The sequence below is a fragment of the Rhinopithecus roxellana genome, chromosome 1, assembly GCF_007565055.1.
Source record: "Rhinopithecus roxellana isolate Shanxi Qingling chromosome 1, ASM756505v1, whole genome shotgun sequence".
In the NCBI taxonomy this organism is placed as follows: domain Eukaryota; kingdom Metazoa; phylum Chordata; class Mammalia; order Primates; family Cercopithecidae; genus Rhinopithecus; species Rhinopithecus roxellana.
This window is the reverse complement of record NC_044549.1, coordinates 46,038,890-46,051,586: the sequence shown is the minus strand read 5'-3', so window position 1 is coordinate 46,051,586 and position 12,697 is coordinate 46,038,890. Positions and strand designations below refer to the sequence as shown.

Genomic DNA, 12,697 nt, shown 5'->3' with positions numbered 1-12,697 from the left:
GAGTCAAGACCCATCAGTCTGCTGTATTCAGGAGACCCATCTCACATGCAGAGACATACATAGGCTCAAAATAAAGGGATGGAGGAAGATCTACCAAGCAAATGGAGAACAAAAAAAAGCAGGGGTTGCAATCCTAGTCTCTGATAAAACAGACTTTAAACCATCAAAGATCAAAAGAGACAAAGAAGGCCATTACATAATGGTAAAGGGATCAATTCAACAGGAAGAGCTAACTCTCCTAAATATATATGCACCCAATACAGGAGCACCCAGATTCATAAAGCAAGTCCTTAGAGACTTACAAAGAGACTTAGACTCCCATACAATAATAATGGGGGACTTCAACACTCCGCTGTCAACATTAGACAGATCAACGAGACAGAAAGTTAACAAGGATATCCAGGAATTGAACTCATCTCTGCACCAAGCGGACCTAATAGACATCTATAGAACTCTCCACCCCAAATCAACAGAATATACATTCTTCTCAGCACCACATCGCACTTATTCCAAAATTGACCACATAATTGGAAGTAAAGCACTCCTCAGCAAATGTAAAAGAACAGAAATTATAACAAACTGTCTCTCAGACCACAGTGCAATCAAACTAGAACTCAGGACTAAGAAACTCAATCAAAACCGCTCAACTACATGGAAACTGAACAACCTGCTCCTGAATGACTATTGGGTACATAACGAAATGAAAGCGGAAATAAAGATGTTCTTTGATACCAATGAGAACAAAGATACAACATACCAGAATCTCTGGGACACATTTAAAGCAGTGTGTAGAGGGAAATTTATAGCACTAAATGCCCACAAGAGAAAGCAGGAAAGATCTAAAATTGACACTCTAACATCACAATTAAAAGAACTAGAGAGGCAAGAGCAATCACATTCAAAAGCTAGCAGAAGGCAAGAAATAACTAAGATCAGAGCAGAACTGAAGGAGATAGAGACACAAAAAACCCTCCAAAAAATCAATGAATCCAGGAGTTGGTTTTTTGAAAAGATCAACAAAATTGACAGACCGCTAGCAAGGCTAATAAAGAAAAAAAGAGAGAGGAATCAAATAGATGCAATAAAAAATGATAAAGGGGATATCACCACTGACCCCACAGAAATACAAACTACCATCAGAGAATACTATAAACACCTCTACGCAAATCAACTAGAAAATCTAGAAGAAATGGATAATTTCCTGGACACTTACACTCTCCCAAGGCTAAACCAGGAAGAAGTTGAATCCCTGAATAGACCAATAGCAGGCTCTGAAATTGAGGCAACAATTAATAGCCTACCCACCAAAAAAAGTCCAGGACCAGATGGATTCACAGCTGAATTCTACCAGAGGTACAAGGAGGAGCTGGTACCATTCCTTCTGAAACTATTCCAATCAATAGAAAAAGAGGGAATCCTCCCTAACTCATTTTATGAGGCCAACATCATCCTGATACCAAAGCCTGGCAGAGACACAACAAAAAAAGAGAATTTTAGACCAATATCCCTGATGAACATTGATGCAAAAATCCTCAATAAAATACTGGCAAACCGGATTCAGCAGCACATCAAAAAGCTTATCCACCATGATCAAGTGGGCTTCATCCCTGGGATGCAAGGCTGGTTCAACATTCGCAAATCAATAAACGTAATCCAGCATATAAACAGAACCAAAGACAAGAACCACATGATTGTCTCAATAGATGCAGAAAAGGCTTTTGACAAAATTCAACAGCCCTTCATGCTAAAAACGCTCAATAAATTCGGTATTGATGGAACGTACCTCAAAATAATAAGAGCTATTTATGACAAACCCACAGCTAATATCATACTGAATGGGCAAAAACTGGAAAAATTCCCTTTGAAAACTGGCACAAGACAGGGATGCCCTCTCTCACCACTCCTATTCAACATAGTGTTGGAAGTTCTGGCTAGGGCAATCAGGCAAGAGAAAGAAATCAAGGGTATCCAGTTAGGAAAAGAAGAAGTCAAATTGTCCCTGTTTGCAGATGACATGATTGTATATTTAGAAAACCCCATCGTCTCAGCCCAAAATCTCCTTAAGCTGATAAGCAACTTCAGCAAAGTCTCAGGATACAAAATTAATGTGCAAAAATCACAAGCATTCTTATACACCAGCAACAGACAAGCAGAGAGCCAAATCAGGAATGAACTTCCATTCACAATTGCTTCAAAGAGAATAAAATACCTAGGAATCCAGCTTACAAGGGATGTAAAGGACCTCTTCAAGGAGAACTACAAACCACTGCTCAGTGAAATCAAAGAGGACACAAACAAATGGAAGAACATACCATGCTCATGGATAGGAAGAATCAATATCGTGAAAATGGCCATACTCCCCAAGGTTATTTATAGATTCAATGCCATCCCCATCAAGCTACCAATGAGTTTCTTCACAGAATTGGAAAAAACTGCTTTAAAGTTCATATGGAACGAAAAAAGAGCCCGCATTGCCAAGACAATCCTAAGTCAAAAGGACAAAGCTGGAGGCGTCACGCTACCTGACTTCAAACTATACTACAAGGCTACAGTAACCAAAACAGCATGGTACTGGTACCAAAACAGAGATATAGACCAATGGAACAGAACAGAGTCCTCAGAAATAATACCGCACATCTACAGCCATCTGATCTTTGACAAACCTGAGAGAAACAAGAAATGGGGAAAGGATTCCCTATTTAATAAATGGTGCTGGGAAAATTGGCTAGCCATAAGTAGAAAGCTGAAACTGGATCCTTTCCTTACCCCTTATACGAAGATTAATTCAAGATGGATTAGAGACTTAAATGTTAGACCTAATACCATAAAAACCCTAGAAGAAAATCTAGGTAGTACCATTCAGGACATAGGCATGGGCAAGGACTTCATGTCTAAAACACCAAAAGCAACGGCAGCAAAAGCCATAATTGACAAATGGGATCTAATTAAACTAAAGAGCTTTTGCACAGCAAAAGAAACTACCATCAGAGTGAACAGGCAACCTACAGAATGGGAGAAAATTTTTGCAACCTACTCATCTGACAAAGGGCTAATTTCCAGAATCTACAAAGAACTCAAACAAATATACGAGAAAAAAACAAACAACCCCATCAAAAAGTGGGGAAAGGATATGAACAGACATTTCTCAAAAGAAGATATTCATACAGCCAACAGACACATGAAAAAATGCTCATCATCACTGGCCATCAGAGAAATGCAAATCAAAACCACAATGAGATACCATCTCACGCCAGTTAGAATGGCAATCATTAAGAAGTCAGGAAACAACAGGTGTTGGAGAGGATGTGGAGAAATAGGAACACTTTTACACTGTTGGTGGGATTGTAAACTAGTTCAACCATTATGGAAAACAGTATGGCAATTCCTCAAGGATCTAGAACTAGATGTACCATATGACCCAGCCATCCCACTACTGGGTATATACCCAAAGGATTATAAATTAGTCTACTACAAAGACACATGTACACGTATGTTTATTGCGGCACTATTCACAATAGCAAAGACTTGGAATCAACCCAAATGTCCATCTGTGACAGACTGGATTAAGAAAATGTGGCACATATACACCATGGAATACTATGCAGCCATAAAAAAGGATGAGTTTGCGTCCTTTGTAGGGACATGGATGCAGCTGGAAACCATCATTCTTAGCAAACTATCACAAGAAGAGAAAACCAAACACCGCATGTTCTCACTCATAGGTGGGAACTGAACAATGAGATCACTTGGACTCGGGAAGGGGAACATCACACACTGGGGTCTATCATGGGGAGGGGGGAGGGGGGAGGAGGGAGGGATTGCATTGGGGAGTTATACATGATATAAATGATGAATTGATGGGTGCTGACGAGTTGATGGGTGCAGCACACCAACATGGCATAAGTATACATATGTAACAAACCTGCACGTTATGCACATGTACCCTAGAACTTAAAGTATAATAAAAAAAAAAAAAAAAAAAAAAAAAAAAAAAAAAAAAGAAATTAAACTGGTCATTAAAAACCTTACCAGAGAGAAAAGCCTATGCCCAGATGGCTTTACTAATAAATTCAACCAAACCTTTAAGGAAGAAAAAATACTAATTCTATAAAAACTCTTTGGAAAACTATAGACTGACATATCTCATGAATATAGATGCAAAAATTCTTAACAAAATTTTAACAAACTGAATGCAATAATATGTAAAAAGAATAATACAATATGATCAAGTGGGTTTATTCCAGGAATGCAAGGTTCATGTAGCATTTGAAGTTAATGTAATCACCATATTTACAGAGGAGAAAAGGAAAACTACAAAGCATTTCTGAAAAAAAAAAAACCTAAAGAGTAAATTAAAGAAATAAATGAAGAGATATACTATGTTCATGAATTGGAAGACTTAATATTCTTAAAATTTCAAGACTTAATATTCTTAAAATTACACACATATACACACACAGACCAAATTGTATACTTTAAATATACTCCTTGACTTAATGATGGGATTATGTCCTAATAAACCAATCATAAAGAATAATTGTAAGTCATGGACTGTCTTTACATGCAGTTTGTTCTGCAGATGTACCCAGGATTTGTTTTAATCAGATGTGGTAAAACACACTGACCTGGAAATGACTGTCGTGAAGGAGGAAGATCGTTAGAAACAGGAGGTTTGGCATGCCATGCAAGGCCAGGTGGGGATGGACCAGGGTCAGTCATGGGGCAGAAGAGGAAGAGGGAAGATCATGGTCTAGAGACTTTTTTGGGTTTTTGTGAAAAGGAATGAACAAGGCAGGGTAGGTACACTGTGTAAGGTTAGGATTGAATAATTTGAGTAATAGTAGCAGACTCTGGGCTATAGGGATGAACTATAGTTGTCTCGTCCTGGTGTGATTTAGGGCAGGGGTAATATTGGCTTGGTGTGGGAGAGTTTGATAAAGAACTACATTAAGGGGAGGGTCCTGGATTGGTTGGTTTGTATATCAAAAGCCCACCCACTGGAGAATTGTTGCTATTCAGTATCTAGGAATTAGCTAGAACCTCCAGGATCAAGATCCAAAATGCCCGAGCATCCAGAATATAGAAAACAATATAGTCAATACACAGTTTATTGCATATCAATTATTCCTTAATAATAAAGCTGTTTAAAAATACACTAGAGAGCCCTTTTCAGCAAAATTCTACGATGCCCCAATTTAAAATAAAGCAACTTGTTACAACTACTAACTAAATCAAATGGCCCATAACTATCTAGGCAAACTTAAAAAAAAAAAAAAAAAGGGTTTGCCAGGCATGGTGGCTCATGCCTGTAATCCCAGCACTTTGGGAGGCCGAGGTGGGCAGATCACGAGGTCAGGAGTTTGAGACCAGCCTGACCAATATGGTGAAACCCCATCTCCACTAAAAATACAAAAATTAGCCAGGCATGGTGGCAGGCGTCTGTAATCAAAGCTACTCAGGAGGCTGAGGCAGGAGAATTGCTTGAACACAGTAGTCAGAGGTTGCAGTGAGCGGAGATCAAGCCAGTGCACTACAGCTGGGCAACAGAGTGAGACTCCGACTCAAAAAAAAAAAAAGGTTCTTTAGAATTAGAATAGTCTGATGCACTTCAAACACTTTGAAAGAAATGCACTTCAAACATTTTAAGTCGTGTGTATTAAAAATACTGATTTAGAAAAACAGTAATGTTAAGAAGAGGTCCTTACATTAGCTGACTTCATGGATAGAATGTATTTTAATTAACAGTGATTACTTCAGTGATTGCTTCTGTATTTCTTAAAAAGTAGTTTAATCTTAAGAAATTTCAATATTTCCTAGAAATCTATTCATAGGAAAACATGAAATCAAATTTCAGGCCAATGTCCATGTAAAATTCAAATAATTTAGGATCTAAATTATCACACTTAAGTAGGGTGAGTTAATAAAATATTTATGTTTATTTTCTTCCTTCTGACCATCTCAAAATATATTAGAAATCTTCTCTTTGCAATTGCAAATGCAGATCTAAAATTTATCATCCCTTTAGCCATAAGGGCCTAAATTATATTGAGGAAACATGTTATCAGCTGCATACTGTTGATATTTGTGGAGATTCTAAGTCTCTTAAAATAATGCTATTTTCCTGATCGTATATTGAACATTATCTAATCAGTCAATTTTCAATCATATGTATGTATAATTTAGAAAAGCATTTTCTAAAATCACATTTGATTTGTTTCTCTAAAGTTATATATAATTTACTATGTGAATTTTTTTAAACCTACACCAAAGGAGGGATGGATTTTTATCAATTGATAAACCCTATTCTAATCAGTGTGTTTGATGTCAGGATTATTTGGCTAGAATCAATAACAGTGTCACTTCAAACTTCAGCTCTAACATTTCTACATGTGGAACTATTTGATTCACTTAACACCTGTTAAAAAATTCTTAAGTTCCACATCCCATGAGGTACTGTGATGATTATAAGGATGAAAAAGACATGTTCCCTATTCTCAATGACTGTATGGTCTAGTAGAAAATTTCATAGCGTGTATTCAACACTTGTCAGTATGAGTCTTAAAAAAATTATCAAAGTTTTTTAATTCCTAAAACTAAAGTTAGCAAGTCTTCTGCATTTTTCCTTATAGCACTTTATCCAGTTTTTTGGGAGTGATTTTGGAGTTAGAAATAAAGTTTTGAAAGATTCACATGAGTAAAAGTCCTTAGTAGGCTGCTATCATTGGAGGATTACAATGAATATTGTTTGATTAGACTGAAAAAGGAAAACATTTGTGTTAATTCTGTGCGTGTGTGTGTACTGGGGTGTGCATTCACCCTATTAAAACTGAGCTTCTAGATTCATATGTAGAACCTTCAGAAATGGTTATGTATATGTCTTCCCTGCAGGATCAGCCTCCAACTTCAGCTTTTTCCGGTGGATGAGGTCTCTCTTGCTCCCCTCCTGCAGGTCTGTGCCAGTGTGGAGCCAGTACCAGAATGGATGAGTGTCCAGAGTCCTGGGAGGTGCCAAGGGTGTCCCATTCGTGGCTGGGCTTGGGCCTGGATTGTGTCATGGGAACCTAACAACTGGGCACCTCTGGGAGACCAGATATTACTCTCGTCTGCACTCCACCACACTTGGCCCCCAGATTCGGCTCATCAGAAGCTTCCTCTAGGCTCATGTCCTCTTCCCTTCTTGTCCTCAGTCATCAAGAACAGAGGCTTTATTTAGAATCTGGTTGCTGGGGTGATAAGTCATTACTCTCAGTGAGTTTACAGTCTAAGACACATTAGCATCAATGCATAATCACACACAAGATTAAAGCCCCAGGGAAATGTAACACTAGGACGCACATTCTTCCATCTGAGTCAGAGGTAGTTGACATGATGGGGTTGGGGACAGTGCAGAGGCCAAGTATAGAAATAAAGTGGAGATCCTGGAGGATTTCTGTGGGACCTCCATGGTCAGATACACAGGAAAAGGGAAAAAAACTTTTCGTAAGAAATAGAAGCTTCCTAGAGAAGGTATATTTCACATGTGCCCTAATCTCATTCCTTCTCCTCCACTCTTGCAGTACCACTGCTTCTTACCTTTTAAGGCCCGGAGATTCTGGGGAATGACACCCACCCTTCCCCTTTCAATATCAGTGAGGAGCTAGAGCTGCAGGCTAGGAAAATCCAGGCAAAACCCAACCCAGTGTTCATTTGGTTGCATTTTGTTGGTTTTTGAGACTCTAGATGTCCGAGTTGTACTTGCTGGTATTTCCACCCTCCATGTCCAGACATTGCTAGTGGATCATGGGATCCTTTGCCATTGATCCCAGATGTAACTTCATAGCCCTATTTTTAAAATTATGGTAAAATAGGGTTGGGTGCTGTGGCTCATGCCTGTAATCTCAGCACTTTGGGAGGCTGAGGCGGGCAGATCACCTGATGTCAGGAGTTCAAGACCAGCCTGGCCAATATGGTGAAACCCCATCTCCACTAAAAATACAAAACTTAGCTGGGCGTGGTGGTGTGCCTGTAATCCCAACTTCTAGGGAGGCGGAGGCAGGAGAATCGCTTGAACCCGGGGAGGCAGAGGTTGCAGTGAGCTGAGATCACACCACTGAACTCCAGCCTGGTTGACAAAGTGAGACGCCATCTCAAAAAAAAAAAAAAAAAAAAAAAAAAAAAAGGCCAAGTGCAGTGGCTTACACCTGTAATCCCAGCACTTTGGGAGGCCGAGATGGGTGGGTCACCAGGTCAGGAGATCGAGACCATCCTGGCTAACACGGTGAAACCCCGTCTCTACTAAAAAATAGAAAAACTTAGCCAGGCGTGGTGGCGGGCACCTGTAGTCCCAGCTACTCGGGAGGCTGAGGCAGGAGAATGGCGTGAACCCAGGAGGCAGAGCTTGCAGTGAGCTGAGATCACGCCACTGCATTCCAGCCTGGGTGACAGAGCGAGACTCCATCTCAAAAAAAAAAAAAATAGTGAAATACATGTAACATGAGATGTACCATCCTAGCCATGTTTATGTGCAGTGTGCAGTTCAGTGGCATTAAGGACATTCACATTGCTGTGCTATCATCACCACACCCATTAAACACCCTCCATTCCCAAGAATCCTTTTGAAGACAACTCTTCACAAACATTGCCGATCTATTCAAGATGGCACAAGAAATAAAGCCTTCCTGCTGGAGCTTGGGATGACAAGAAGGGCTATAGAAACCAACAGGGAGAGGGCCCAGGGATGGAGGCTGGGGTGCATGGGGAGCACCCTGTCATCTGCTTACTTGGGCCATCTGGGCTTAATGTCCCTTGTGGAGCTATAGGGAGGGTGAGTGATCTCTCTGCCTCTTGTCCTGTCTGATGCACAAGGTTGGGTGAGCCAGGTCACAACACATCTTCACTGATCTCTTCTCCCCTACAACCCAGTCCTGAGAAAGAGTAGAGTTTAAATGGAAATAGATGCTGTGTAAAAGCTGCCTACAGATTTTGGAGCTGCAAGTGGTGTGTGGGTGAGACTATTTTGCCTTGCCTGATTTACAGGAATATTTTTAGTCATTTCTGGTTTTAAAGCCTAAAAATGCCATGGGAGGTCACCACTCCTTATGTTGTACTCTGAATTCCTAGGATTTCACCTTGGAGGCCACAGCAGTGCTATGTAGAAAGAAGAATATACTAGGGGGAGATTATTCTTAGAAAAGGACAGTACTTTGGTTGGAGTAGAATCAGTCCACACCATTCATAACACAAAACCAGGCTCTGTAGGCTGTGAGGTGGGCAGCAGAGGCCTCAGCTAAATCAACATCAAACTTATTGGCCTCACCATGGCTGCTGGGTGATATTTTGGGATGGTTATTCAGGAGGGTGAACGGACCAACAAAGACTGGGCGCAGTGGCTCACACATGTAACCCCAGGACTTTGAGAGGCTGAGGCGGGTAGATCACCTGAGGTCAGGAGTTCGAGACCAGCCTGGCCAACATGGCAAAACCATGCCTGGTGACAGGTGCCTATAGTCCCAGGTACTGGGGAGGCTGAGGCGGGAGAATCGCTTGAACCCGGGAGGCAGACGGTGCAGTAAGCTGAGATCACAACACTGCACTCCAGTCTGAGCAATAGAGTGAGACCCTGTCTCCAAAAACAACAACAACAAAAAAAACCAAAAATGGTGATTTATTTTAAAATAGAGATTGGCCAGATGCACTGGCTCATACCTGTAATCCCAGCACTTTGGCAGGCTGAGGCAGGTGGATCACTTAGGCCAGGAGATTGAGACCAGCCTCGGCAACATGGCAAAACACCATCTCTACTAAAACTACAAAAGTTAGCTGGGCATGGTGGTGCACACCTGTAATCCCAGCTATTTGGGAGGCTGAGGCATGAGAATTGCTTGAACCTGGGAGGCAGAGGTTGCAGTAAGTTGAGATCAACCACTGCACTCCAGCCTGGGCAATAGAATGAGACTGTCTCAAATAATAAAAATAAGACAAAATTTAAAAAAAATAGAGATTGGTAGCTGTGTTTCTGCTTTGTAGTTTTAAGTTCCCCTCCCAATCCCCAACTATAATCCCCAAGATGCTCTTCAAAACCAAAGAAGAAGAAGAATGTAGAGTGTGTTTTGGCAGAAGAATTTGGCTAGGTTACTTCCTCCGTTATGCCTACAATTCCTGTGAACTCTGTGAAGTTGAGCCTGTCGTTGAGAAGGCTTACTTTCTTGAAGCACTAGCAACTGTCCAAATGAGGATTCGACAGTCATTCTAGACTAGAGAGTGAAGTATTTTATTTCTCCAGACTCAGAAGAATGTAATGGTTTCACCTAAAAAATCAAAACAAAAGCATTAGCAAAAACACTTACATGTTGACTGGTATGACATTTTTGTCACCTCCTAACCTTTTTGGAGATTCAGACTTTATAGAAGTTAATTCAGTTCTCCAGAACCCTCAGAGACCTATGTAATTTATATACGTTCTCAACAACTAGTTGTAATGACATAGTCATATGATCTGAACTTCTATAGCAGGACTTTTGGCCACAGTCCATTGAAACTTTCTGTTTAAGTTCTTCCACAGATCTATAACATTAGATTTCTACCTTTTTGCAACTCTCAAATATATTCCATATTCAAACAATTGAAGCTTACTACTAATAAAGTAGATGATTCTTTTAGAGTAAAAATTTTAAGAGGAAATCCATGTCTAAGTTATGACTTAAGGACTTAACACAGACTATAGGAACTGGAAGAGACCCGGGAAGATAAGAAAATAGAGACACAAGGAGGTAAAGAGGCTTCCGGAGGCCACCTAGCTGATTAGGGACAGAGCTGTGACTGGGTCTGCCTTCTGTAGCAGCTGCCCGGACAGCCAAGCTGAGCTTTCTTCACTCCTTTCTTCCTGTTAGCACTTTCCCTGTGCATCCCTAACATTTTTCTTTCCCAGTTTACCCCAACCAAAACTATGTGCAGAGACTCCAGTGACAATGGGATCCATATGGGACTTGTTCTTCACTTGAGGCCACCTTGGTGTCAAAAGCCTTTGCAGTCCCTCTTAGCTGCTTGCTGTGTGAGCCTTAGCTCTTGAAATCATTCCTTATTCAACTTTATTTTCAATACATCTACGAGAAGTTTTCTCTTTCCACTCTTGTCAATGTTCCAGCCTCTCCATTCCATTATTTTTGACAAAAAAAGCAAAGAAAAGCTACAGAGCCCCAGCATGATACCATTTGGAAGGCAAAAACCTCTCTTTGTCGGTTATTTCCTATCAGGTAGGTACAGCTTTATACTTTCTACTTAGGGAGGGTAAATATCACACACTCTCTCTCTCTCTTTATTTTATTTGATACTTTGTATTTCTTGTTCTTTGAGTTCATATATTCTTGTACATATACCTTTTAACAATTGTGTTTTAAACATTTAAATATATGTGTGTTTACAAATAATTTCTCTATGCCCAGTAGACTCACCTCTACTGTTCAGTCTCTGTTCTGTCCTCCTCACCATCCTCTGTGTCTCTCTCACTGCAGGAGCTTGCGGTCCCCTCAGGAGCAGATCATCTTGGCGCCATCCCTGGCTAAGGTTGACATGGAGATGACTCAGCTCACCCAGGAGAACGCAGACTTTGCCACTCGGGATCGCTACCACCACTCCTCCCTCATGAGCCGGGAGCAGCTGATGCCTCCCTACTAGACGCAGCGCTGGGACCTTCCTCTTTTGGAGCTGTCCCATGCACAGTGGACCCAAGCCCGGAACCTTCATGGGGCTGCTTCTCCTCCCTGAGAAACTCAAGGCCCATCCTTCCACTGTCACTTTGGACAATGGAAATCTACATTTCTTTCTTTCTTTTTTTCTTTTTTTCTTTTTTTCTTTGGAGACAGAGTCTTGCCCTGTCACCCAGGCTGGAGTCCAGTGGCACAATCTTGGCTCACTGCAACCTCTGCCTCCCAGGTTCAAGAGATTCTCCTGCCTCAGCCTCCTGAGTAGCTGGGATTACAGGCGTGCACCACCACACCCAGCTATTTTTTTGTATTTTTAGTAGAAGCAGAGTTTCACCATGTTGGCCAGGCTGGTCTTGAACTCCTGACCTCGTGATCCACCCACCTCAGCCTCCCAAAGTGCTGGAATTACAGGCGTGATCCACCACACCTGGCCAGAAATCTATGTTTTCTTAGAACATGTGGAAGAAGGAGAAAGAAAGACAAAAAAGGAAATCTGCATTCTGAGGACCACGTCTCACCCAGGGTGACATCAGGAATGGTGCTAGCCTCTGCAACGTAAGACCCAGTCTGAAAAGTTCTACACAGGCACTAAAACTAGCAGGGGGACACCAAAACTCCCAGGTTTGGAGAACTAGAGCTGACCCACAACCAGATTGCCTGTGCAGAGGGCCATAATAAATGTATGTTTTATATTTTATTGTATTATTTATTTTTTGAATAAATAATACACTCACATGGTTCCAAACCCAAAACTTATAATTATGTATAGAGTGAAAAGTCTCCCTCCAATCCTTGTCCTCCACCTGCTCAGTTCCTGTCTACCCTGGCCTAGAGGTAACCACTGTTCTCATCCATACATCCAGCATTTCTTTATGGACACACAAGCAAAAATAGGATTGTAGAGTCTCACATTTTCTCTTTATACACAAAAGTTAGCATGTTATACACGTGTTCTGCACCTTTCTTCCCTTAACAATCTATCTTGGAGACATTTCATATCAATTCATATGCCATTT

General features: G+C 40.9%; 1 protein-coding gene across 1 annotated transcript in view; it reads left to right on the top strand.

Annotated features, from left to right (window-relative positions):
- Positions 1-12,433, top strand: part of SLC12A8 (solute carrier family 12 member 8) — a 135,531-nt gene extending 123,098 nt beyond the window's left edge. Inside the window, exons 13-14 of the mRNA XM_010354813.2 lie at positions 6,889-6,949; positions 11,490-12,433. Coding sequence (XP_010353115.1) covers positions 6,889-6,949; positions 11,490-11,652 — 224 coding nt within the window. The 3' untranslated portion in view covers positions 11,653-12,433. The remainder of the gene's footprint in view (positions 1-6,888; positions 6,950-11,489) is intronic.
- The last annotated feature ends 264 nt before the right edge of the window (positions 12,434-12,697 follow it).